At 35.3% G+C, this 27,056-nt stretch overlaps 5 protein-coding genes across 9 annotated transcripts; 2 read left to right on the top strand and 3 right to left on the bottom strand.

Annotated features, from left to right (window-relative positions):
- Positions 1-134: 134 nt before the first annotated feature.
- Positions 135-2,312, bottom strand: LOC107024648 (probable serine/threonine-protein kinase WNK11). 2 transcript variants are annotated; one of them, XM_015225640.2, is made up of 3 exons: positions 2,204-2,312; positions 1,530-2,044; positions 135-939 (listed from the first exon to the last, which is right to left on the bottom strand). In XM_015225640.2, the coding sequence occupies exons 2-3, from the start codon at positions 2,031-2,033 to the stop codon at positions 571-573; spliced, it is 873 nt and encodes a 290-aa protein (XP_015081126.1). In that variant the 5' UTR covers positions 2,034-2,044; positions 2,204-2,312; the 3' UTR covers positions 135-570. The 2 variants fall into 2 exon arrangements, with proteins under 2 accessions (XP_015081126.1, XP_015081127.1); XM_015225641.2 differs by having other exon boundaries at positions 1,530-2,041.
- Positions 2,313-5,527: 3,215 nt separating this feature from the next.
- LOC107026517 (splicing factor ESS-2 homolog) lies at positions 5,528-7,394 on the bottom strand. The gene has a single exon (XM_015227511.1). It carries the CDS (start codon positions 7,254-7,256, stop codon positions 5,724-5,726), a length of 1,533 nt encoding a protein of 510 aa, XP_015082997.1. The 5' UTR covers positions 7,257-7,394; the 3' UTR covers positions 5,528-5,723.
- A 1,637-nt stretch (positions 7,395-9,031) lies between these two features.
- LOC107024030 (SEC12-like protein 2) lies at positions 9,032-16,805 on the top strand. Its single transcript, XM_015224908.2, has 10 exons — positions 9,032-9,508; positions 10,416-10,510; positions 10,921-11,068; positions 12,689-12,780; positions 12,876-12,972; positions 13,335-13,410; positions 13,513-13,633; positions 15,750-15,866; positions 15,954-16,021; positions 16,445-16,805. The coding sequence occupies exons 1-10, from the start codon at positions 9,062-9,064 to the stop codon at positions 16,531-16,533; spliced, it is 1,350 nt and encodes a 449-aa protein (XP_015080394.2). The 5' UTR covers positions 9,032-9,061; the 3' UTR covers positions 16,534-16,805.
- Positions 16,806-18,289: 1,484 nt separating this feature from the next.
- LOC107024349 (WRKY transcription factor 1) lies at positions 18,290-22,534 on the top strand. 3 transcript variants are annotated; one of them, XM_015225313.2, is made up of 6 exons: positions 18,290-18,536; positions 18,640-18,805; positions 20,203-20,911; positions 20,999-21,167; positions 21,253-21,414; positions 22,046-22,534. In XM_015225313.2, exons 3-6 carry the CDS (start codon positions 20,218-20,220, stop codon positions 22,281-22,283), a joined length of 1,263 nt encoding a protein of 420 aa, XP_015080799.1. In that variant the 5' UTR covers positions 18,290-18,536; positions 18,640-18,805; positions 20,203-20,217; the 3' UTR covers positions 22,284-22,534. The 3 variants fall into 3 exon arrangements, with proteins under 3 accessions (XP_015080799.1, XP_027774165.1, XP_015080798.1); XM_027918364.1 differs by lacking the exon at positions 18,640-18,805 and having other exon boundaries at positions 18,291-18,536; positions 20,079-20,911; XM_015225312.2 differs by lacking the exon at positions 18,640-18,805 and having other exon boundaries at positions 18,292-18,536.
- A 415-nt stretch (positions 22,535-22,949) lies between these two features.
- LOC107026443 (scarecrow-like transcription factor PAT1) lies at positions 22,950-26,716 on the bottom strand. 2 transcript variants are annotated; one of them, XM_015227408.2, is made up of 2 exons: positions 26,563-26,716; positions 22,950-24,960 (listed from the first exon to the last, which is right to left on the bottom strand). In XM_015227408.2, exon 2 carries the CDS (start codon positions 24,741-24,743, stop codon positions 23,106-23,108), a length of 1,638 nt encoding a protein of 545 aa, XP_015082894.1. In that variant the 5' UTR covers positions 24,744-24,960; positions 26,563-26,716; the 3' UTR covers positions 22,950-23,105. The 2 variants fall into 2 exon arrangements, with proteins under 2 accessions (XP_015082894.1, XP_015082895.1); XM_015227409.2 differs by lacking the exon at positions 26,563-26,716 and adding an exon at positions 26,094-26,521.
- Between the last annotated feature and the right edge of the window lie 340 nt (positions 26,717-27,056).

Raw genomic sequence — 27,056 nt, 5'->3', positions numbered from 1 at the left:
GTTCTAGAATGACGTGTAGACCACTAGCACATCCCCAAGAATTTACATATGATATACATACATGTACACACCATATACATATCATATATAATCGAGTGTATATATAGTGTATACTTCGACCATTTTTGATAAACTAGATGGTTGAAAGGTACGTATTGATAAGTACTATCCCTTCACATATGATATGTATACATGTACACACATATACATATCATATACAACCTAGTATATATGTAGTGCATTCTTCGATCATTTTTGATAAACTAGATGGTCGAATGGTACAGATTGATAACTACCCCTTCACATATGATATACATACAATATACAACCGCATGTATATGTAGTGTATATTTCGACCATTTTTGATAAACTAGATGGTCGAATGGTACATATTGATAACTATCCCTTCACATATGATATACATACAATATACAACTGAGTGTATATGTAGCGACCATTTTTGATAAACTAGATGGTCGAATTGGTAACTAATCTATATGATAAACATTAATTGATAACTTAAGCTTGAACCACAAGAAATAACTTGTCCATATTTAAACAAAGTGCATCTCAACAATTATCAACATCAGATAGAAAAGGATCCATTAGCAAGTCAGCAGCAGATGGTCTTGCTCTTGGTTGTCCAATGCATTTTTCAATGAAATCTTTCAACTCTTTATCACTCACTTTGTTGAAAGCTTGAGGCTTTACTCCTGATGTAACCTTCCTGTATAATTTGGCTAGGCTTTCACATTCACTATATGGTATTTCCATAGTGGCCAGTTCTAGCAAACACATTCCAAATGAGTAAATATCTACTAACTCTGTGTAGTCCTCTTCATATAGTTCTGGTGCCATATACCCTGGTGTCCCTAGCATTGAATGTGCTGCATGACTCTTCCCTACTATTGTAGCCAACCCAAGATCACCTATTTTTACCTGTACAAACATAACAACTATGATCATTAGCTATTTTACCAGTAGAGGCGGATTCTGAATTTTAAGGTTCTTAGTAGTAAAAGCAATTGTATTGTTGGGATTTGATGAGTTGACTATTTAGTGGTTTTGAGGTCCATGTGTAAGGGTCAAAGAGAAGGACTAATGGGCATCTAGACTGACAAGCTTCTGAAGAAGGGGTGCACGTGATATCTTAAGCGAATCCAAGTGAAGAGTTAGCTTTACAAGGCTTATCACAAGTTCACAGGATATTCACGTTTTTGGGCTCAATGATGGCATAGCTCTATAGGGACAAATATGTGAGGTTTGTTGAGTCAAAGACAACGCGTGTCAAGGGCTTGGAATTTCAGAATGAAGATATTTTTGTTTTGTTCAAAACTTGTTGTAGAACGATCTAGAAAGCAATACTGATGATCCTATTTGGTCAAACGCCTAGCAATAAACTCGTATATTATCAAAACTCAGTGTGAATCATCTATGAGTATGTGGATTGGGACCTCAAATTCTCAAAACATTAAGCTAAATGCACATCATAAACTAAAGACAAATAGAATGATTGAAAATTGAATTACCTTCCCAACATTGCCATTGATAAATATGTTGCTGCAATTAAGATCTCTATGAATAACACAAGGATCATGAGTATGCAAATAATCCAACCCCTGCAATATCTGTCTAGACCAATTCTTCAACGCCTTAATAGAAACGCGACGATGCTTCTTCCTATAATCCCTCAAATTCCCAGACACACATTCCTCAGTAATGAAATTGAGTATGTTATGTTCTTTATCTCTCCAGAAATGATACAACACAATGATATTATCGTTCTTCAAGTTCTTCAACAACGTAATCTCAGAATGAATTTTATTCACAACATAAGGCATGTCAATAAATTTACTCAATTGAATTTGATTCCACGCTACATCTCTGCCTTCTTGTATATCAAATGCTCTGTATACTTTCTTCACAGCACCATGACCTAGTAACTCCGCGTATCGACCAAATCTACCTGATGGATCGACTTCAGCAAATTGTTCCTTTTCTTCCTCCATCGAATCAACACTTGCAAATGGCATTTTTACCTCTACTGAAACAATTTTTTTCAAAGAAAAAGAAAAAAACACTAAGAACTCGTCTTTTCTGTTATTCAATATTCACAATAAATATAATTTTAGGTTCACTATAAAAAAAATAAATATATTAAAACATGTATTCATATCGATGATTGTTAATAAAGCTTACTTACCTTTAGTAAGATGAAAAATCGAGAGGGAGTAAATAAATTGGAGGATAAAGTATTAAGGCAATTGATAAATTATATATGCAAAAGCCTTATATTTATATATATATTTATAGAGAAGTCTAATTTAAGTAAAATAAGGATTGGATTATACGTAGGCATGCATATATTAATTTCTACGTAGTTTCAAAAGTTATCAACTATATTGTTAGCTCATCAATGTCACGTGTGTGTTGCAATTATAATTGGTAAATAATTCATATTTATATTTATTTATTTATTTTAAAAAAAAATTAGTTAAAGAAGAAAATACTAATGTTTTCTAACAATATCATTAACAATTATGCTTCAATCTCAAACCAATATATTTTAACCTATATATTTTATATAATTTTGTTATAAAGTAAAGCATATTTAAATTATCTTAAAACTTTATAAGTTTTTAGGAGTATATTTAAATTATTATCAAATTATTTATTTATAAATACATTTCAACTATTCATTATTTTCTTTCTGGGAATGAAATTTTAATTAGAGGCCTAATAAAAATCATACATATTTATTTGAAGTTTGTTTTTCTAGTAACTTGATCTGTCTCTGTCTCAAGTACTAACTAAAAAAATTAGTTGAATATATACTTTTTTTTTAAAAAAAAGAACAAGAATCAAATTTGCATCACATTTCTTAAATTAAAACATTTCAATTTGCAAGTTGGATATTTTTTTAAATATTATAAGCAAGTTGTAAGAAAGCTAGGACAAGCATGTGAATATATTGAAAAAGTCAGAAAAGAATTAATGGCTGCTAAGTTAAAAGACTCAAATATCTTGAAGAAAAAAATATCGAGTTGTTCCAATATAAGATTACATAACATATCCGTGGCATGAATATTGCTGTCACCATACAACAAAATACACTAAAATAGTTCATGTCATGTGTCATCCGTGCCCAAAACACGCTTCATCACATTCACTGAATCTACCAGCTAGTAGCATCAGATAGTAAAACGTAATTGGTAAAGTTGTTGTCGAGTGATCAGAAGATTACGAGTTTCTGAAATTCACAAATGGAGTTCCGCTAATAGAGCTATTATCAACAATCTCCTCTTAAAGAAAAGTATCAATTCAAATGAAGAGATATATCTTCTATCTTTCCCTGTAAACAAAGCATCCTATGAACAACACATTTGCAATCTCAGGCACATGAGTTACAATCATAACAATAATGATGGCTTTCACCAGACTTCAAAATAATTTTAAAAAAATCACATGTCAACTAGCCAGCTCATTTAGTAGCAAATAACCATGACTTAACCACAGCACTGAGACAATCATAACACTTCAAGTAACAGGGCGTATACCTTTTTGGCACAGGTAAGTCTTAACCTTCTTCTTTTCGACATAGAACACACAGATTCCTCTGTTATAAGAACCCAATACAGGATAACTTAACTGAAGGCCCTCGTCCTCCACCTCCGCCATTGATTCCCAGACATGGGGGTATAGGTGGTTCTTAATTACTACATGAAAGAGAACCCTAGGTACTAAACTGAATACTTATGGGAAAACATATAAGCAACCTAACCTCAATTGACATGCAACTTGCAAGAGCAATTCAACTTCAAAAAGTGAAGTTCTTGCCACAAGAGAATCGTTCCTGAATCCTATGTATTAGACTAGTCACTAGAGTTCCTTTAATAAATATGTTGCTTCAACCATAAAACTTGTTGTCATACCTATACTCAACTTGCCCACCTTTCTTAACTCACATGCATTACCACTTCCTCTCTTCCCAAAAAGTTCAGGGGATCGAGGAACCGAGTAGCCTGGAATGGAGTTTTGACTTCTCAACTTTGTCTCCCACAAGCAGAATTAGTAACAGGTTATCAAACAGCACATTCCTACATCAGATTGTGTTTATATTACATTGTTTTCATATAGTTTTCTTCATTATTTTTAACAGCTCTTACTTTGGTTTATCATATGCTCCTTTTGAAATAACTAAATACATTAAGGAAAGTGAGCAAAATTGCTCTGATGAAGGAACGATTACCAATGTGTTAACAAGAGTTGACAATCAGTGAAATCCCAAAAACCCAACAGCAAGAAAGGCGACAGTTTCCTAATTAATTTTTTTTCATCCGAATCAAAAGAGACCATAGATCTCAGGGGAGTAAATATGTTAACCTGCAATGAAGTAAAATTTTCTTCTGGAAAAACTTGCATGATGGGGTCCTTTGTGCTCCACAAAAGGGAAAGAATAGAGCTAAAACATGGCAGAACAATGGATTTAAGTCACTGCATCTCATCAGATTGGAGATAAAAATATAAAGAAGTTCCACATCTGCCACAACACTACTCTCTGCCAATGGCACCATTTACAAACTACCAAGACATATACTGGAACTAGTGAAGGTATTGTATATTACATCTAACAATGTCATGAAATTTTAAGAAGCTAAAAACACACTAGCGCATATCTGGTTCTCTAACAGAAGACTTCAAAGAAGTCAGAACTACGTTCAACCTGACTAGCTGTCACCTTGGCCTCACCCCTATCTACATGCCACAACAAAACCTGTATTAAACACACTAATACACGACCTTGACCTCAAAGATAAATATCCTCCAAGAATCTACCAACTGATTTTCCCACACCCACTAATCTCCCCTTTATAAGTTGCAGACATTCGGTTAGACAACCGTTCAAGGTTGAAATGTGGATATCTACATGTTTTATAGCAAGTTCAAGTCGTCTGAAATTGGATCTTTAGTATTTTTTTTTTTGACTACAAGGGAAACCTGCAGCCGCTACCTTTTTGGGTGTGCACATGCAATAGCTCGCAAACCACATAAGAGAGGTAACCCGCACCAGGCAAGCCTGGTGCGACGAACTCGACCAAGAAGGCAAACCCCTTGCTTTCGCTGGCAAGAGGTTTCGAACTTGAGACCTCCAACATGGAAGTCCCAAGCTCAAACCATTGGGCCACCCCGAAGGTTGGATCTTTAGTACTTTTTCCACCCCCCAAACCCCAAAAGGTTACATAACTGGTGAGCAAATGAAATATAAATTTGTCAATTGGGTACACAGTGCTAATTGGTCTCCTTAACAACTAATAAAAACATGGAGAAACAGCAAAACTAAGTTAAGCTACAAAAGAATCAGAACAACGAAAATTTAATATTTAATAAAAGAATACTCATCAGCTCGCTACACAATCACTGCTTTCAAATGGATAAGCAGCTTTACCATAAGGGAAAAGCTCAGCTTACTTGAGAAGCTAAAGCTCTATCAGTCCGTGAAGTGATAAATAACGAGTTTAATAAGCAATACAGGGAAAAGGAATGACGCATACTCATCACTAGCAAATTCAAGATTTCCACATTTACAGACATAAACAGAAGCAAAGACAACATTTAGTAAAGCTTAGGTAAAAAAGACAAAGATTGAGAATGGTTAACATGTTATTACCAATACTTTTTTGTGATAAGGAACAGGTAGTTACCAATACATTGCTATAAGACAATTACCAAGGAGGATTAGATCCTCCTCTTATAGATGGTGACCTGGAATCTAGACTACCTTCTCTTCCTAACCTTGACAAACTCCTGCCAGTTTTAGGAGTATTCATTCCAGGACTTGAACCACGGTAACTTGCTCGTAGAGATTCGTCTAAAGAGTGAGACGACTTGGCAATTGCCTTTCGCATAAACTTCTGTGCAGCAGGTGAAAGAGTACGTGCAGCTGGACTAGCACTCCCTCCTCTAACTGGTGAAGGTAATGGTGGTTTCTGAAACATCTTTGACCTCTCCCTCAACTTACGAGCAGCTTCACGAGATAAAGAATGAGCCTTTGTATCTCTGGAGGGTGGCATTGGGATCTTATACTGAGGGCCTTCACCATTTCCACCAATATCAATGGGTGTATCCTCCTGCTCCAGCCGCAAAGGTGTTCCTTCAATTTCTCCCCACGTTATAAACGGTGATCCATCAACACCAGGCGCGGGTGAAGGAGTACTAACAAAACTATATCCATTCTCAGCCTTCTTTCCTGACTCAACAAAGAACTGATTCGGGGTCTTCCGCAGGTCATCCAAATCATACTTCTTTGTCTTATCACCTCTATCAAGAAAAGGAACCGGAGTTGCCCCAGGAACAGGTGTATAAAGCACAGCCACTGTCTCATCCTCTTTCGGCTGTGATTCCATCATCTTACCATGAAACCTTGTATTCACCTTACTAACTTCTTTCGTCAATCCCTTAAGCCTCTCAGCTCTTTCTTCTTCAGTCAAAGCTACTTCTCCATTATCCGCCGGATGATACATCAGCAAATTCTTAGCAGCATATTTCCACCCTTCCAATGTAGCCACTGGCTGATCTGATGTCCCATATCCATCAGTAACTACCTTCGCCCTCTTAGAATCCTCAATCAACTTCATCTCCTCCTCCTTTTCACCTTCCAACAAATACCCATATTTCTCCTTCCTTTTCCTGTTCACTTTCTCAATAAGCTTTGAAAAACTCTCATTATCCTCACTCGTATACCTCCTAAAAAACTCATCTAAACTCAAAGACCCATCCACCTCACCACCACCTCCTTCCGCATTATCCCCAACACTAGACCAATTATTACCATTAACTACACTAGGAGTGGGAGTTTTATAAGGATCTTCAAACGGAGTAGTCGAATTTCGAAAGAAAGTCGAACCAGGAGTTCGTAATTTACCTTCAGTATTCGATCCAACAGCTTTACCTCCCCTTCGTTCAATAATTTTCAACTGAGCATCACGAATTTGAACCGGATCGCCTGTACGAATCGCTTCAAGCCAATCAAGACGATCGCGAAGCTTGGGGATATCTGGGAAGAAATCACGCTCGATTATTTTCTCTATTGCAGCCACGTAGGTGTCCTCATCGAGTACTTTCGATCGGCGCTTATTAGTTGGTGCTATAGAAGAATTACTGTTGTGGAGGGTTGAATTAGGGTTTTGCTCGGCCAACGACGGCGAAGGAGACGGCGTTGATAGGTGGCGCGGGGAGTGTCCCGGCGATAACAACATGGTTGATGAAGATCGGAAAATTTAAAGGGTAATTTGTGTATAGAAAGAAGAATTGATAAGAAAAAACGAAGAAAGTTATATATGTAGAGCGGCGGTGACCCAATTGCGAAGGGACAAGGAAAGCCAGATTTGACCTCCAATGTGTTTGAACGCGTTCTACCTTACCATTTTTGGGAATATTTTTCCAATAAAAATAAAAATAAAATAATGCAAATTTCTAATATTTCGAAATAAGATCCGTATTAATTTTACGGGGACTTTCATATATAATTACAATTTGTAGCTAGATGTTAAAGGGAGGAGAGAGACAAGCTTGATTAGGAGAACCAAGAGAGACGAGCGAGAGAGGGCAAAGAGTGGGAGAGAGGTGAATTGTTTATGTATATCTAAATAATTGTATATTATACATATGTATTTATATAGATGGCAAGCGAGATTAAGAGAAGGAGGAGAGGGGCGAGCGATCGAGGTCAGAGAGTAGAAGAGAGGTAAATTATATATGTATATCGATTAGATAATTGTATATTATACATATGCATTTGTATATATGACAAGCGAGATCAGAGGAGGGAGGAGAGAAACGAGCGATAGTGTGCAAAGAGTGGAAGAGAGGTGAATGTATAAATATATCGGTTGGATAATTGTATATTATACATATATATTTGTATATTCTAGCGAATTATATATATATAAACATGACTTATTATACAAACTCAAAATCGACTCACGCAATTAATGTGTAAGTTAGTCGCTAGTTGTAAGTATAACAAAGCATAGTTATGATGAGTAATTAAGTAGTATAATTTTGCTTAACTACGTAATTTTCCCTTAATTTTATACATGAAGTCTAATTTGTTGCTAAATATAAATTAAAATCATGCAAGTATTAGTAATACAAAGATTAATTATGAACAAATCTATGTATTATTTTATAAAAATATAATCTATACAAGGATTAATTTTTCATGTATTAGTTATGCATGTTTCTAAATTGTGGTCATATTAATTTTGTATATGAATAAATTATATTCTATCTACCTATCAAACACCGTATAATTTATATGAAAATTAATGCATTGATAACTTGTTTCTTATCCAATTATCAAATGTCCCTTTGGTGTACCTTAGGGTCATTTGCTAGATGGTTAGAGTTGTTTTTGTGACTTATACATGTAATAATTATGCTGAATTCTAAAATGTAAAGCAAGTATTGTATTAATTTCATATATCTCCTAATCACCTACCGAACATAATACCCTCCTTAATCACTTGTTTACTTTTGAATTGAAACACATATTAAGAATATAAGATTGACATAGTGAGTTTATCATTTTACCTCTATTAATTATGAAGTGGATGAATTTAAAACTTAAGATTTTTAAGAAGTTGTATCTTTTTTTCAAAATAATTAATTGAATGTATAGTAGATAAAACTCATTTTGTCCTTTGTTTCTTGATTTGTTAAAATACAAAAGTAATTAGAAAAACTAAAAAAAGAGAAAATGGACAAATGAAAGGTATTACTTATGCAGAATTTAATACTCCCTCAATCCAATTATAATTGTTCATTATATTAAAAATAGTTATTCAATTTAAGAAATCAAAAGATAATTTATTTTTTGTGTTTATTTTGCCTTTATTACTTATTATTTAATTAATAAAATTAAAAGATAATATAACAATATTACCCCCTTTTATTTATCATTCTTTAGGGATCTGTGAAGTTATTAATGAACACTATTGTTAGATAAAGTATATGCATTAGTCATGTCAAAACCAAACACTCCTTAATTAATTTACATTAAATGACACTAACCGGTCTTGACTCGGACAACCCGATTCTACTCTATTTGACCGGTTTTCAACCTCATCGAACCGGCCCCGTTGAAGTAATATTACAGACGTACAGTACACATTCTCACCATTTGACTGAAGCAAACCAAAGCCCCCGGTGCGCATCTCGATTTCTCGATACGCTGAGATCACAGTTACCAAAGATGGCTGAATTTGCCAATTCCAAAAACTACGGAGTCCCAATTTACGGTGCCGGTTGGGTTCCACCGAGCGCTCTCAGATCTGCCGTTGAACCGTCGGCCGATGATGAAAAGGACAACGGAGACAAATCATCGTCCTCGGCACCGGGAAACTATGTTGTTCTTGCCGGAGGTGGTGGGGAAGGGAATAGCGGTATTCGTAATGCTCTCATTGTTGCTCAATTCGATTTTGATTCTAATGTGCTCTCTGATGAACCCGTAAGTCAGAAATTTTCATTCTCATGATTCGATGTACAGTGCTTTTATGCAAATTGAATTGCTCTGTAGATTTTTTTTTGTGCCTATGTTCATTATAGATTCGTGTTCTGTATGATCTTTAAGAAGTTAAGGTCTATGAAATATGTATTACCATCAATGGTTTTCTTGAACTTTTAAACATGCATCATTATGTAGCTTAATGAGCTATTCCTTTGTTTGTATTTGTCTTATGATACGATTTCTGTTTTGAAACATTTGATTATGTTCGGAACTATTCTATTTCTGTTTAGTTTCCACAAGAATCACAACTTTTAAGAATCTGAAGCAATTATTCTTTTTGAATTTTATACTTTAGTTTGATGATCTGCTGTTCGAACTAACTTTCAATCATTAACTTACTATTTTCTTCATGAGTTGAAATGAATATCTTAAACTTTGTGCCAAGTCAAGCATTGTCGTATAAATTGAGTTGGAGGGTGTACATGATAAAACTATTTTGGGCATTAAAATAATCTTTTGTCTTGGGGAAATTAATGGTGAAGTCTTAATCCTGCTTGCTGAAGGATGAGAAGGGCTCGGATTGGTTGACCACAGACATCAGATTTGCTATTTTTCAGTGCAGTACGTTATCTTTGTCAGACCTGGTTGTTGTGATGCTTATATAATAACATTTTCAGACGTTCTAGCCCTAATAAAACTATTCTTTTTACAAGAGCCATAGCTAAAACTATCAAATACATCCAAAAGCAACAAATATCAGTGAGCTTTATGATTGATCAAATAACTTTATTTCCATTGCCATGTATGCTCTTCACTTATGTTTTCCTTGAAACATTAGAAGAGCATGGGAGATTATATTTGTTGCCTCCTTGGATCAGTTTGACTAGAACTATGTGTTTTGTTGAAGGTGGCTAGGTTAGGAACTGGCGGTGATCTGCCTTATAGGATGGCAGTACATCCAGGTGGAGAAGGTCTTATATGCTCATTGCCAAAAAGCTGCAGGTAAAGTTTGTGCAATGGGATTTACTTTGAAGGCTTAGATTACTATTCATGCTGAGTATCTCTTCATTCTTTTCACCCCTCAGCCCTCACTTTGTGACTTGTGAGTGGTGGCACGGGCTGAGGGGAGCGTAGAATTACAAAAGCATACTGTTGCTGATAGAACATTTAGGGGCTTATACAGTTAAGGACTAAAGTGATATCACTTGACATCAGGTCTACGACTTTCTGAAATTGTTCATTTTTATGATTTCTCCTCTTATCTTGTTAGTTGCTTTAGCAAACTTAAAGAAAACTTAGAAAAGAAAACTTAGGCCACAGTATACCACTTGCAGTAATTTAGCTTGGAATTTTTGCCTCTCCTTTTGGCAAGTAGTGTGGGTAAGCATCTAATCAATGTGTTACCTGTGTAGATGGTTTGACTGGGATTTTCAGACAGATGAAAATCGTTCATTGGGTCTGCGATCATCTGAGAAAGTGCTTGAGCCATTGGAAGATGTTGGACAACAACTAGCACTAACTTTTAACAATGAAGGTTCTTTACTTGCTGTCGGTGGTGAGGTAGATATCTTTCCTTAAACTATTTCAGGTTGAAATGAAAGTATGGTTGTTGCTTGACATTGAAGGAAAAATGCTCAATGTGAAGGCACTACTGTTTTGTTCATTGTATATGAAATATTTACGTAGACCAGTTTTTGTAAGCTCTGGTTATTCTCATACGTTGGTAAAAGTTGGACAAAGTGTTTTTTTAAAAACATTTCCAGGAAAGTCGGTCTCTGTTTATTTTGCCCTCTAAAATATTCTTGTACCTATGGGTTAGATTGTCTTTAAAGGAAAAGGATGAGGTAGTCTGAGTACATATTATGGCACCACTAGTTTACATCACTAATTACCAAAATAAACACTGGTGGTACGCATGTTCTCCCTGCATTAAACTGTAAAGGTTGCAGAAAGTGGCTTGATGTGAAAAGGAAGCAGAAAGTGCTCTTTAAATCTGGGTTGTTTTCCTCCCTGAGACCTTGTTCTGCCCCACAAGGTATAATTTGGTGTACAGGAGAAGGGAGTAAACTCAGGATTATAGCCTGATTCTTTGGCATCACTCTGTAAGCGATAAAAGGTTTCATCAGTCTTAGTTACAAATATCTTGTGTGTTTTGACTCACGTTCTGGATCCCTCATTGTTACCTTACCTTTAGAACCCATCTGGCTTTCTCCTTTACAGATTTAGTTCTTTATTGTAAGAAAGATGTCAGAAGAACTTAAACTCTTTCAGAAATAATGAACTGCTGAAGGCAATTAGTAGCAAAGTAAAAGAAAAACTTTAAACAAGTCTTTTTTCATTTTAAGAATTTTCTTAGTATCGGTTCATAACACAGTTTAAGGAGTTTTCCTTTGATGCTAGTAATAAATAAATACCGAAGGAATAGATTTCTATCAGGAAATATTAATTTCTATGCTAGTCTTTTCCTACCATCCTCTCATTCTAAGCTTGCTGCTTCTTTTCGATTTTTTTGGAGTTAATAGAGTCTTTTGGAACTGACAGAAGTTGTTAACCATTTTGTGAGTGTGACCAAGTTTATACATTATCCTCCATGACCATCTTCTTTTTTTTTCCCCACTAATGTTTGCTAATGTGTGGATTGACATTTAAGATCAGTTTCTTCTGGCTGTAATGTGAGCCTGCAGAACAATGATGAACCTTATGCTCGGTGGTTTAGAGCAGTCTATGGCTGCCGTATATAAATGGTAAAGAGTAGGTTAACCAGGAATCAATCACTCTATCAGCTGCACTGTGAAATACCAAATAGTTTGGGAGAATAATGAGTAAATTTTTTTTGACATAGAATTTACAAAGCAAATATACTATTCTATTTGTTCTGTTGCTCTATATAGTGAAAAAAAGGAAAAATGTTGTAGTCTCTATGCTGAACTTTCGCAACTTGGCTTGTTGGTCTAATTTTAGGGAACACAATCATGCTGAACTGTCTGTCATCCCATCCCCAAAGATTCCTTATGCTTTGTCAACTTTGATTTGGAGAATAATTATTACATCTCGTTTCAGACTAAGACATGATTGATTTGTTAGATCAGCTTCTGCTGATTTCTTGCTGTCCTTGTATAAAGATTGAAATATGGAATTTCAAATAAATATCTTGATTATTTGAATTTTGGTGCAGTACAGGATGGCAAGTTGAGGGTTTTTAAGTGGCCTAGCATGGAAAATATTCTTGATCAGGCTAATGCTCATGCTTCTGTGAAGGATCTAGACTTCAGGTCCATAGCATTGCTCAATTTCAATTTAAGCACTTCAAGCAATATATTTTATGGTAGACAGATTTTGACACAAATGTTTTCGGTTGTATATGCAGCCCGGATGGAAAATTTCTTGCATCTGTTGGAAGCGGCCCTTGCCGGATTTGGGATGTCTCAAAATCAACCTCTGTAGCTTCTTTGACGAAGGAAAATGTAAGAATATCTATGAATGACTTTTAGATGCTGGAAGAGGGTCTGTGTGTTGCGTTCCACTTTTTCCCTGTGAATGAAAAGAAATGATGCCAAATTTTCGATTTAATTGACACTTGAGAGTTAAGACTACCCAAAAAGCAGTGTAGATTCATTTTTAAATGTTTTGTTTCTCCTGTCAATTAGCTTTATATAAACTGGTTCTCTCTTACACGTGGATTCTTATTTTTAATAAGATAAAGGGTAGTTACATCATACAGGTGGATTCTTATATATTCCCAATTCAAGGACGTTGTGTGGGCATATATCCCGATCTTTCTCTTTGTTGCTTTAGTTATCTGACAAGAAGCATCTCTTGTACTCAGGATGAGATTTTTGGCTATTGTAGATTCGCACCAATCAACGATGAGAATCAGGTTCTATACATCACCACAATGCGAGGTTGATATGCTACACTGAAAATTTGTCTGAATTACCTTATTTCAGATAGTGCTTCACTTGGCATGTATGAAGAATTAACCCTGTATTCTTGTATTTGCAAAGATCAAGGGGGAAGTATTTCGAAGTGGAGTACTACTACGTGGAGGAGGATAAAATCAAAGCGTGTTGTTCGTGATCCTATTTGTGCCTTCAATATTTCACCCAATGGAAAGCTTCTGGCAATGTAAGACTCTTTGTTGGTTTCTATTCCATGAATATCTATAAATATCATATCATTGCACCACTGAACTCTCCATATAGCTGAATTTTCTTAAAGTTGGAAAGATTCATATAATGTGCTAAACTTAGTGCTTCCCTTCAAAAAGTGTGAGCACTTGCCAACTAAAGCAGCTTGTTTCCTTTTTAAAAAAATAAATAAATTGATAATTTAAGAGGAGAAAAACAACTAGTTGACTTGTTCCAAAGGAGATGGTGGAGAGGTTGACACATAGGAGTAGCATACCTAGAGATTCCAGGTTCAAAGCTTAGTTATAATATAAGTGGCTGTAGGCATGTGTTAATAGTTTGTTGTAGTGTATTTTAATAAATACAGTTTAATTACGGGAATTCACAATTCGGTGAAAATGAACCGAACTGATTAAAAAATAGATAATTTTTAGTTTTAGCTTGGTTTGATTTTAAAATTTTAAAATTGATACATATTTGGTTAAAGAATCGGTCTTTCTTTTCGTTGTTTGATCTCTCTTTGATCAGTCAATGTGTGATATTCGTAATTCTCATTAGTAATTACCGCCATAATGAAATCAAATATTGGCTACTCCGTTTTTATTTCTTCAAGAAACGTAATGGTGTTAACCCTTCGGGGTGGCCCAGTGGTTTAAGCTTGGGACTTCCATGTTGGAGGTCTCAAGTTCAAAACCCCTTGCCAGAGAAGGCAAGGGGTTTGCCTTCTGGGTCGAGCTCGTCGCACCAGGCTTGCCTAGTGCGGGTTACCTCTCCTATGTGGTTTGCGAGCTATTGCATAGGAGTAGGATTTTACCCTGTGATCACCCAAAAAGGTTAGCGGCTGCGGGTTTCCCTTGTCGTAAAAAAAGAAACGTAATGGTGTTAGATGCTCTGCACTTCTTGTTGTAATGTGAAATTAATGAACTTCGTTCATAAATAAGGTTATTATTTTCATTAGGAAAAAGATTAATAGTTGATAGTGCAAGCTAAAACTACAAGAGCGAGCAACACTTTTTTGGTAAATAAAGATTTTATCATGAAATGTATTTATGTAAAGGTTGAGAAAAAGCACCTGAGAGTTGGACAAAGTACAAACAGCCCATTCACTTTTTGCTTAAAAACTTCAAGTTATCCACTTCTGCCCCAAAAAGTTAAAAATCGAAGTTTGTATATTTATCCACATTTACCTAAAACTAGTCTCATCCTTACTTGTGAGCAAATAAAAAAAGTAAGTGACTAGTCTTTCAGATTACTACATAGAATTAAAACAAACAATTGATGTTTCCTTGTTTTTGACATCAAAATCAGATTACAACATGTTAGCAAAAGAGCAAAAAAGACCTGCAGTAAGAAACCCAAGATATTACCATGTGTAAAAGGCTAAAAACTGACACTCAACTGGAAGTTGTCATAATTTTAGATTCAGACAGCATGTCCTACAAGTAATTTTTTCTGCACAAGACAAAATAGGAAAATACATGTAAAACTGTATAGAGAAGTTACAGTAACATATATCTAGCAACCAATGAGAAGAAACAGTTCATTCTACATTACACAAATATCCTTCTAAATAGGACGACCACAAGTTCCTCCCTTCCAGCTTTTATAGTAGTAGTAAGAATAATATGTGGGTCCACCTGCTAACCTCAGTGAACAGGTTTACTCGACCACCTGTGCTTGTGAGTTGTAAGGGACTGCCTGGACACCAACACGAATAAAAAATAAGTTGCTGATTGACTTCTGATGGAACGTAATACAAGATGCTTTCTCTTATATGATTAAGCCTGTATCATTGAAGACGCTCTGAGAGAAAGCAAATCTCAGAGTAAGATGTCAGATTGTTAGCTTGTTGTTCAAGAGACATGATGTATTGTTCTGAGGGACTATTGAGTCAATTTCAGTTTCTCCAGCTAATATATTTAACAACAACTTACATTTAGGTTGTAAATTTTTCAAGGAATTTCCCATAAGTTCATATCATACATTATGATCCGCATGAAACTACCATCATCCTATTGACATCTTATAATGCTGAGTAGTAGAAGCAATAATGATGTTCCGTAGAATATGTTCTTGGGAACTTAATGCTGTCTGTATTTCATTTTCCTTTGCAGAGGAACAATTGAGGGAGATGTTCTGATAGTGTCTTCCAACAATTTTCAAGTGCAAAATGTGGTAAAAAAGGCTCATCTTGGTCTTGTAACAACATTGAAGTTCTCAGAAGATTCGAGGTCCTAAAATGTTTTCATGCTCCTGTTAGTACCTGTAAAAGCCTGCAGTCAACACAACCAATTCTAATTTTTTCTTTCTTTCTTCAGGGCTTTGCTTTCTGCCTCCTTGGATTCAAGAGTGAGAGTGACAATTATAAAGGAAGAGAAGAAAAGTGGTGAGTATTTAATTAGCATATCAATATTAGGAACATGATGGTAGAGAGTAGCTAGTTTATGTGTGGTAATTGTTAGCAGGTAGCCAGCCGAGTCCCTAAAATGAGCCTAACGTTAGTAGTTTGTAAGCTTCTGCTGTTAATCCTGATTAGTGCAGTTTTAACTCAATCATCATGATATTACTGATGACATGAACTAGTAGGAAACAACTGCAAGAAGTTTGTCTTTGTTAGCATTTCAATTGATTTAAGTTTGGTAAGTCATTAGTACCTGAATTAATCTTGGATCATTTTCTCCAACTGGCTGATAATGATTGTACTGCCGACAGATCTCCTAGTCTTGCCATCAAGTGCTATTCTTTGTGCAAATGCATAATCGACTATTGTTATGGTAATTATGTCATTAAACATATCGTTTCATTGCAGGTCTGAGCTTGTGGATCGTCATACTTGTTCTTTTGATTGCAATTGCTGTATATTATGCAGCAAGCAACGGAATTTTCCATTGGAGCTAAACTCTATATTAAAATGACGAGCTTTATCCCCAAAGAATTTTTTAAGGTGAAACAGTATCTGTAACATTTTTGAAGGCCGTCTCTGGAACAGTATGCTTGGATTCGAGATTCGAGCTTAAGTTAAAAGACATCTGGTGTTTTAATGTGCTTAAACTGTTAGACACAGAGAGTTTATATACCTACTTTGTCCTCCATTATACTCTCACTGTACAAAACAAGTTGTGTAGGTTTATTTCTTTCAATTTGCAACCCTTTTTTTAAGATTTATATTACTTAAAATTCTCTTTTGCCTTCAGATCATATAAGTAGGGATGTCATATCTTTCAAATTGACAATATTTAGTTGAAATCGAAAGAGTATTTGAAGCTGAAATTAAAAAAAGAGTACTGTGTTAATTGATAAACTTTAAAATCGATCGAACTGAACCCAATCAATACACAATCTTACTTCTACTCTACAAAATAATATGCAGCTTAGAAAAAAGGGAAAAAAGATGAATTTATTCCTTAACTTTGCTGAATGGTACGTTTATGTCTTTCGTTATACTTTGGGTTCTTCAGCCCCTGTCGTCCCATTGTCGTACATACATGCCCCTCTTACTAACAGACCTCTCATTCTGTACACATATCTTAATCCTAATCAACTATTCGTTTGATCATTATTTTTAACCCATAAATTAACAATTTGTCCCATAAATTCAACCCACAATTAAAAGATTCACCCGACCCACAATCAAATAACCCTTCATCTTTTTTTTTTTTAAGGAAATATCGTTGGTTCCTCGCTTATCAAAAAAAAAAAAAGAGAAAAAAAAAAACTCCATAAACTCAATGCATCCTTCTTAAAATTTCAAACAACAACAATTAATCAACCTCTTTCAACAACACAAATAGATTGTAAGAATATTTTCAATCATGTGGAAAATTAAAATAAAGAACTTTTCATCAACCACAAAAACATGGTGTACTTGGTTCAATTCACTTGCTTGGAGATAAAGCTCGTTGTTAGTTTGTTGGTTTTTTCTCTGTCGTTGGAATATACTTGTTATTGACTGTATTGTTTACTCATTTTTATCAAACTTCAATTTTGCCGTGGAACTCAAGAAAAATGAAAATCCAATTTCAAGCTTGAAGCTATATTCGTCAATAGTGACAGTATTTCTAACCCGTTTCAACAAAAACTAATCAATTTAAGTTCAAATTTCTTATTTGATTGCAAACCCACTTTTCTTGAAGCTTTGTCTATCACTAGTGATAATATTTTCAACTCTATTCACCAACAAATTAAAATGGATCTCTTGTTTTTCAATGAAAACACATGCTACTATGTCTTTATTTTAATGAGATTTGAAAGAGCTTCAAATGAAAATGTAGTGAAGAACAAGTTTATCTTTTATTTGATTTAAAAGGTTTTCGGTTATGTTTTAATGGAAAAGGGCTCTTTTTTCTATTTTAATTTTAAATGTCACGATATTTTAATTTGGATCACGGGTGTGTAAATTATGAAAAACGGATGATTCTTTTAATTTTAAGCTAAACAAATAAATAAATTGAGATGAAACCACGTATCCATTCGTTAATTCTAAGAGTATACACAATTCAAAGAACAATATTAAGATTATATAATATAATGCAGAAAAAAAAAAGTCAAACAACAACAACAAAAAAAAAAAAACCTGAGTGCTGACAAATGCCACTGTCAATAGGCCATATGTCTATTGGTTAGCAGTAGCAAAGTCCAACATAGGAATTAGATTCCCCTTTCAATAAATCACTATCTTTTCCAAATATAATCTCTATTCATTCTCTCACTACTCCAATCCAAAACAGAAAAATAAGACCTCATCAAAATTCTTCTTATATAATTTTTTTTTGTTAATTAATCCCCAAAAAAAGGTTGAAGTAAGTAGTTGCCTTTCAAACACACAGAGTGATACAGAGCTAAGAATAGAGTAGTAGTTGGCCCAACTTAATTTTGCTGATTGGAACTTTGTGTACAACAAGGTGAGAATTCTCTTCTCAATTCATAGAGTTTTTGACCTTTTTTTGCCTTCGCTGTTTTTTGTTTATACTATTTTTCCTGCTAAGTTTATTTAATGTATTTTAGGGCTTATGCTGTTGTTAATTCATTTTTCTTTAACAACTTTTGGGGGTTTGTGAAGATTGGAGGGTCATGAGAAATTGTTGAGTTCACACAACTAATAGTTATTACCTCGAAGAAAAAAAATGTGATAATAACTATTAGTTGAGTGATCGTATGAGAAATCAATGTGGTATGTTGTTCACTTTTTATGTTTATTTTATCTTTGATTCTGAACTTTAATTAGATAGTTAACTATTCAGCATCTACTTAGGAATAGAAGAATCATTATTGGTGATATCCTCCTACTTAGGATATGTAAATATCCGATCAAAGTTAAGTTACACAGCTTATCAGGCACACCTCAATCCAAACTAGTTGGGATTGTTCTATCGCCATCAATTTGGTGATTCGTGATAATTACCAGAAAATTTCAAGTCCATGTTGGATTGTAAAGTGTTTTGGTTATTTTGGAGAATCATACATATAACTAGTTTGATGCTCCAGTCATATGTTTTGATTCACATGCTGGTAGTAATACATTGAGTACATAGTTGATCCAGCTGAAATACTTGGAATAATTCTACCACTTCTACTAGGAGTAGCCTTCTTAGTGCTAGCTGAAGCCTGAAGTAATGACTTGCGTGAAACATCGAAAGAGTTCTGATGTAGTGGGTTATTTTTACCTCTAGCAGTGGTTTGAAATTGATACTCAAAAAATTTATTTCACCAAGTACTGTCTTTGGCATCCTTGACTTCGGCATCCTTTCAGGTGCAGTTGTCGTAGAATTTAGGCAATTCAGAAGGACTAAACGTACTTATGAAAGGGAAAACTTTGGAAAGAATAGCTACGTAGAATACTTCGTTTGAGGTAATAAATGAGCAATGAGTTCTGCTGGATACAAAGAATTAGTGTATCCATAAATGTCAAATTGATAAATGACTGTTTTTTGAGGGATTTTAGCGGACTCTGTAATGACATGATAGATGAAGGTATAATACATAAATAAAACTAAAATAGGATGTTGAGGTAGAGTACCACAAGAATGCTTTACAATATGAAGATACTTAATAAAGAGAAAGAAAGTTTATGATATAGTTGTGAGACCAACAATGTTACAGGGAAAGTGAATAGAGGCCTAACATAAAAGTATGTATGCTCTCGATGGAGGCAAAGCACTATGTGAGTTATCTGCCAAGTCTTGGTGGATAAAGTTACCCGGTACCCTGTGCTGGTGAAAGTCGGGGATGATGGTCCAGCTCTCTACCCTTCCCCACTTAATAACGCAGCTTAGTTAGCATGGTGCAAGGTTCGAACCTCTGACGGTCAGAAGTTCTTCAACCTTTGCCACTTAAATTAAGTCCTTGGTACAGAATAATAAATCTGTCTTTGTATGCTATTAATATCTATATGTCATTGGTTCACCGTGCTCTAGAAAAATTGATATTTGATATGTTCCAAATAGACAGGGCCAACTCACTTGTGTGCTACATTTTTGGGATTAGCGGATCTATATGTTGTATATGCCAATATACTTGTACTTCACTCCCATCCTAAATGTCGTACTTTGTCGTTTTCACTTCAAATAGATCCTTTCAGTTTGAATGGGTATACCTAAGGATGATGTGTCACAATCCAATCAAAAAGATAGTTCCCCTTCTAATGTACCAGAGAAAGATGCAGAAAATGTGCATCAGAAAAAGGGTCTCGAGAGTGAGGGTGGTGCATCCGAATCTAGTCGAGTTTCTGTACTACCGAAGAAGGAACCATACATAATATCTTGTAAATCAGATTCTCCTGTAAAAGACGGAAACATTTCCCTAGTACCTGGAAAGGCTTCAGATTCTTCACAACAAATACAAAGTCAGAAAATGGAAGAAGTTGTATCTCAACCTCATCAAGAACAAGTAACTTCTTCACCAATGGCTGAGAATGCTTTGTGTAAGTTACAATCTAGGCGGAACCCTGATACGAGTGTCCAGGATTTGCCATCTGATCAAGGAGTCACTCCCTTCAGTGAACCTGAAAAACCATCTGAAGATGGATATAACTGGCGAAAATATGGTCAGAAACTTGTTAGAGGAAATGAGTTCACTCGGAGTTATTACAAGTGCACGCGCCTTAATTGTCTAGCAAAAAAACAAGTGGAGAGATCACAAGATGGGAATATAACCAATATTCACTATATAGCAACGCATGAGCATCCAAAACCTCTAAATAGTCCCCAAATCTCCCCAGAGCTTGTAGTGCCTTCTGAAACGAGACGACCAGACATGTCAACGGGAACACCACATGAAGGTACTCAAGATTGGCCGAGTCAATTACTTTGTTTGGTCTAGATAAGTAGGAATAATAAATTTTAATTAGTGACATAATTGGCTGAAGGTGAGAAATCTACTGCACTTGGTGAAGCATGTCAATCTATCGTACCATCGGAGAGCCTGAGTTCAGCGGCTGTTGTATCAGCTGGTGGTAGTGCACAAGATACAGTTCTGAAGCCACTTAAATCAGGAGATGAGGGTGATAATAATGGTGGTCGCAACTCAAAGAGACGGTATGTGAAAGTCAACATCTTCTTTATTTGTACTCAGTGTTCAGCTCTACATAAAGTTGATCATTGTGCAACTGTTCTGCAACAGGAAGAAAGAAGTACCTACGAGTGATGACATGACTCCACCTATGAAGTCTCCTAGTGAAACACGACACATTGTTCAGACTAGCAGTGAAGTGGATGTAGTCAATGATGGTTACCGGTGGCGTAAATACGGGCAAAAATTTGTGAAAGGAAATCCAAATCCTAGGTAAATATTTCCTTTTCTTAAAAACATGTTTGTAAACTTTTGCCCCTTGCAAAATAGATTTTCCTTATCACCTCTTAACCTTGAGTTCTTTTCTTGTAATGAGTTTACAAAGTATTTCTATTCTTCCACTGTGACCCGTGAAAGGAATGAAAGCAATCTAATTTGATGTATTAGAACAATTTGCTGTCTTCATATCATACTGACTATCCACCACTCCTTTTTAAGTTGTCCCAAAGTAGTCTGGAAAATGGAATAGTATTTGCACGAGTCCCGTTCACTCTTCTTGATACAACTTCTAAAAATACTTCCTTTTAGATAGAAGTTAAAATACTAAATCCTCCTATATGGTCTTACGATCATATCTTGCGATGTAATCTTAAATGAGACATTAGACCTTTTAATCAGATTAAAAAAGAACAATAAATAAAGAGCTTGCAGTGTAGTTTTGTATATAGAAGCTGATATGATCAGTTTCTGTTTCACTGCTCCCAGACTCTATATGTCCAATATGAATGTTTGTATGATAATGTTCAACTTTCTGTATGCTTTTGTCGTTCTCTTTCCTTCCACCCCCGTTCCCTGGTTTTGGTGCTCTCCGTCTCTCTATAAATTCAGCTTCTTTTATCCGCAGGAGTTACTACCGATGCTCGAGTGCTGGTTGCCCTGCAAAGAAGCATGTGGAGAGGTCATCCCATAATGCAAAATCAGTGATTACAGCATATGAAGGGCAGCATGACCATGACATCCCACCTTCCAGAACTGTTATCCAAAATACAGCAGAGGCTGATTCTAATACAACAAGAATAAGTGGAGAGTCCACATCTGAATCAGGTGAAAGCAAACATATTGTCCATATTGGTGCAAATTGAGAGCATAATGCCAAACAATCAAACTCAATACAGATTTAGATAATGTTACATCATCAAGTTATCTAATCTTATCTTTTTTCTTATTTGTTGTAATTGGTCAATTGTTCTCCACTGTAGGAGAAAAAAGAAAGGATAAATATATATGTATTATAGAAACAGCTGATTTAACCTCATAATTGGTGTGAATTCCTATACTTAAATGTATAAGTTGTGTTGTCAATAATAAATTTAAGAGAGTTCAGATTTGATCATGTGTATCGATCAGACTAATTTCTTGGGGTTCTATTTAAATGGGGTTTGATGAAAATAGAGTGTATATAAGAAGTTTATTTCCGATAAGACTCTCTGCTTGAGAAAACATTTTAAGAACAGGTTGAGACCACAAGATCAAGTAAAATTTTGATTTTTCTACATATCATTAGTTTGAAACCACAAAATTCAAAGAACTTTTTACTTTCTTAGACTTCCAGTTAAACAAACAAATCGAAACAAACAAATCGAAACAGAGAGAAAAGTTGTATTGGTAACCAAAAGTTGCCTGGCCTCTGCATTACATGACATTGACAACATAAAAAACCAGTAATAAGATTTTTGTCTTGTAAGATCATCAAAACCTATATCTATATCTTCCTCTGCATATCAGTTGTAATATGGCAAATGTAAAAGTGGATTCCAAGAAATAAAACTTTTACTTTGATTGATCAAGTGATACACTTGACAAGGAACCTGTTTTCTTACTATATACTAGCACTTCAGCTGTTACAAAGATAAGAGAGAAAAAAAAAGGGACCAAAGAGAAAAGTTCTATGAAAGAACCATTTGTTATTTCCAGGCACAAGAAGCAACCAAATCTCTGTTCATCCAACCAAGGTAAAGAGCACCATCTCTTTCTTCAAGCCTATACTTATCAGAGTAGCTCTCTAGCAATGTCTTGATGGTAGCATTCACCAATGAACTCAATGGGTATGGGTTAAAACCAGCCATTCTAAACCGCGACTTCCACTTACCAAGAAGTTCATGTCGTTCTACCCTTTCAATCCCTTCACATGCTATGATGTTAACAACGTCCCTCGCCAAACAATGCTGCTCAACATTGATGCGCTCCTTGTGTCCCCTTGGAAGAGTCATATCGATTGATTCAAACATGGCTGAATAATAATCCAAGGTTTCAAGAAATCGAGGAAAGAAAGCAGCAGTATTTGTATTAGATTCTTGCTCAACAAGGGTAACCACCTTGGGGTTGAGGTTTTTGACCATCCGTAATAGCCTATCCCGATGATTTTCAGTGCTCACACTTTCATCTGGCATGTGATGTAATGTGAAAGCAAAATTTACTGCTAGTGCTTCTCCAGGTTGAATTCCAAGGTTTTTTAGCTGAACATCAGAACCCGACATGGCAGCAGGATGAAACTCAAAAGGAACCTTGAAAGTCTTAGCAAGTTTGGAAAGCCTCTTCCCCACGATATCAAGGCCTCCTCCACGAGCATATGCTGAGGTGGAATCATCAATGCCTGTTATGCGGATATGTGGGGGTCCTCCAGGACGAGCAGCAAAAGCTTGGATCATAGGCACCCACTGGCTCCCTTGAGCAATTTGAAAATCAATTATATGGACTCTATTTTCGTCCTTCATTGCTTCTGCAATGGCACCATTAGCTGACATGTATCCAAATTTGAAGTAAGGGCAAATCTCGTAAAGAACGTGCATATAAGACAAAAGCTCAAAACTTGCGGGTTCTTTGCATCTCAAGGATTTGCATATGGAACTTCCTGATGCACCCAACCTTGCAACAAGCCCTTCCAAGATGTATGCTCCCAGTCTCTGAATTGGTTCCCCTGACACTGATACCATTTGACGCAACTCAGATATCAACACTTGTGCAGTTACTAATTCACCATCAGAAACTGCTTTTGCGCAAGCAACAAGCACCTGTTTCAAATCCCGTCTAGGTATGGCCAACATCATTTGCCTCCAGCTATCAATTTCTGAGGAAGCTATACTGCTTGCCAAGGAATTATCATAACTCTCCTGGAAGTCCGCATCAGGTCCCAGCATAGCTGTTTCCAATTCCTTTAGCTTGTGCATGAAATCAGTCACATCATCTGTAATACAAGATCCACTTATGGGTGAGCCATAGTTAGTTGTCTCAGGGGATTGACGAACATCTGACAGGTACAGCTGAGATTCTTGATTGCACGTCGTGCTTCCATTTGATGAGAAACTAGCAGTTGATGGTGAGTGGTAAACAGCGTTGCTTCCAGTGGCAGAAGACGCCTCCAGCATGCAATAGCGGTCACGATAAGTCTGAAAGGAGTGATTACCTCCAAGGCTGCCATTAATGTAGCTCAAATGGCTTTCTAAAGTTTGAAACTGAGGCAGATAGTAGGCCTCTGCCTTCTGCACAGGTTCACAGTAAAGCATATTAGACATGGTTGTTCTTCTGCGCCGTGATGCTTGCATTGAAAAGATTGTTCCTGCCTCGTCAATATATGACCTATGCAGTCTGGTATCTCTTTGGTCTGCACGTTTATTGGGCGTCAAGGATTATTCGCTTGACAAGGTTTCATGGGTGCCACGGTGGAGTGATTTTAATCTTCACTGTGAGACCAACATCAGTAGCTGAGCAGCATTCAATTTGTATAGGGAAGGACAATTCCTAGCAGCAAGACATGACAACCTACACAATGTATGCACAATATTTGTTAAAAGAGAGCAGAAAAAGGAACTAATCGCGCTCTTCAAGGTCTATATTACAGTTTGTTAACAGTTGGTGAGATTACTACAGCAGCTACACATTATGATCTATCTACTTTAAACCAACCTTAAATTTGGTCACTACTATCTCAGAGCAATTCTACAAAGTAATAGATCAAGCAAAGAAAACCTGAAAAAATGATGAATGCTTGCAGAATCAATCACACATCAACAAAAGAAATTGTAAATCTGCATCATCAACTCACCTATAACTTCTATAGATTTATGCTACTTCATCTAATTTATATACAAACTGCAACAGATGCTGTGAACTCTATGTACTACTGTTCGAAGTTTTTTAAAAAATACATATTTAAACTAAAGTTACATTCATTGCAAGAAAAGGACAAGTGACCAAACTTGTCTAATGGTCAAAACATGGAAAAACTTCAAGTTTGTCCAATCTGTTCACCTTAAAAGCAAATTACACCAGAAATCCTTTGCAAAGATCCACTATAATCTCAATTAGCAAAAAGGATAAGGATCTCATGATTCAAAAAAAAAAAAGGGAAGAAAGAAAGAAGCCAGTGATCTGAACCAAACAACAGTGGAAGTAAAGAGAGAACTTCTCTTATTAAACAAGATATTCTAAGAGACAATGTAAGCAATTCAGTTTTAGTTACACAAAATGCATTAATTTCTCAAGAGTAACAGTTGATTCATGAAAAAGAAACAAAAGAATGAAGCAGAACATAGTTTCTATCTCCAATTAAAACTGAAACTTTCTTGAAATTGAATGCAAGCGTTACATTCAGCTGCAATAAATTCCAAAACAACAGAATATAAACAAACTCTTTGCCATTCTTGATTGAACCCCACTACAAAATAGAGCTTCATTATCTCAAGAATCCACTATTTTTAGAAAAAAATGATTGAACCCCACTTCAAAAAAGAGCTTCATTATCTCAAGAATCCACAATATTTACAAAAAATTGATTGAACCCCACTTCAAAATATAGCTTCATTTTCTCAAGAATCCACAATATTTAGAAAAAAAATCCTAAAAGATGAAAGCTGTCCATAGAAAAGAACAAATTGCAAGTAACAAAATCCAACCTTTGGCAGATCTGACAAAGAAGGGAACTGAGCTAACATTTGACTATAAATTATTGAATCAGATTTATCTTCAAACATCTGTTTAAGCCATTAAATTTGAGCCAATTTTAAAAATCTGATCTTTAAATAATTCCAACTTCCTTACAAACCAGTTCTTGAAGATTCTGGAACTTCCACTCACAAAAACTTCAAATTACAAAATGCATGTCCAACCACAACTTCAAAAACTCAAATTTTCAAGTTTCGACTTCAACCATAGCCAAACAGAGCATAATTTTTGGATTTTCCCCCGAAAAAAATTCCTCAAACTAAAACAAGAAACTCAAAAAGATTTCAACTTTATCTCCTAATTGAAGAAAAAAACAGAAATGGGATAACATAGCAAAAGAAGCTTAGATGCAAGAAGAAAGAACTTATGAAGAGAACTAAAGATGTTTCATATTTGTGAATCATCAGTTGCCATACCAACCTTAAAACTGAAGAATCCCATATTCTTTTTGTTTGTTTTTTCCTTCACAATATCTTGTTTTTTCTTTATTACAACTCAAAGAAGAGTATATTTATTTATGCAGAAGATAGAGAAAAAGGGGAAGAGGAGCAGAGGTCCCTATGATGGTAAAATTCTCTGAATTAAAATATTATAAAAATATTAAGTTAATTATACAAGACCTCATAGTTTAGGAAAAACACAACAATGCCACTATAACTATGGTTTTTGTTATTCATTCAACTAGGGGCTTAAAATGTTTTTTTAATCAACCATCACTGGGCATCGCCCGCGGAAAGTATTCGAGTGGTAAATATTTTTTCATTTTTAATTAACGGTTTTATATTTGAGTCTCTTTAGATATGAAATTATTTTTATTAGGAAGCTTTTATATTTCAAGTTGGAATTTTTTGATGCAAATTTAAATTTAATTAGGCTTTAATGCATATTGACCATTAAGTGAATATTTTTTTTAA

This window comes from Solanum pennellii, chromosome 7 (assembly GCF_001406875.1).
Source record: "Solanum pennellii chromosome 7, SPENNV200".
NCBI classification, from domain to species: Eukaryota; Viridiplantae; Streptophyta; class Magnoliopsida; order Solanales; family Solanaceae; genus Solanum; species Solanum pennellii.
Note: the sequence above shows the minus strand (reverse complement) of the source record. Positions and strands in the feature narration are given on the sequence as shown.

Coding starts and splice junctions, on each gene's coding strand:
- LOC107026517 (XM_015227511.1), bottom strand. CDS start 7,256: ATGTTGTTATCGCCGGGACACTCCCCGCGCCACCTATCAACGCCGTCT.
- LOC107026443 (XM_015227408.2), bottom strand. CDS start 24,743: ATGCAAGCATCACGGCGCAGAAGAACAACCATGTCTAATATGCTTTAC.
- LOC107024349 (XM_015225313.2), top strand. CDS start 20,218: ATGGGTATACCTAAGGATGATGTGTCACAATCCAATCAAAAAGATAGT. Junction 21,168..21,252: donor GGTCGCAACTCAAAGAGACG/GTATGTGAAAGT, acceptor GTTCTGCAACAG/GAAGAAAGAAGTACCTACGA. Junction 21,415..22,045: donor AAAGGAAATCCAAATCCTAG/GTAAATATTTCC, acceptor TTTTATCCGCAG/GAGTTACTACCGATGCTCGA.
- LOC107024030 (XM_015224908.2), top strand. CDS start 9,062: ATGACACTAACCGGTCTTGACTCGGACAACCCGATTCTACTCTATTTG. Junction 12,781..12,875: donor GTGAAGGATCTAGACTTCAG/GTCCATAGCATT, acceptor TTGTATATGCAG/CCCGGATGGAAAATTTCTTG. Junction 12,973..13,334: donor CTTCTTTGACGAAGGAAAAT/GTAAGAATATCT, acceptor TCTTGTACTCAG/GATGAGATTTTTGGCTATTG.
- LOC107024648 (XM_015225640.2), bottom strand. CDS start 2,033: ATGCCATTTGCAAGTGTTGATTCGATGGAGGAAGAAAAGGAACAATTT. Junction 940..1,529: donor TCAATGGCAATGTTGGGAAG/GTAATTCAATTT, acceptor ATGTTTGTACAG/GTAAAAATAGGTGATCTTGG.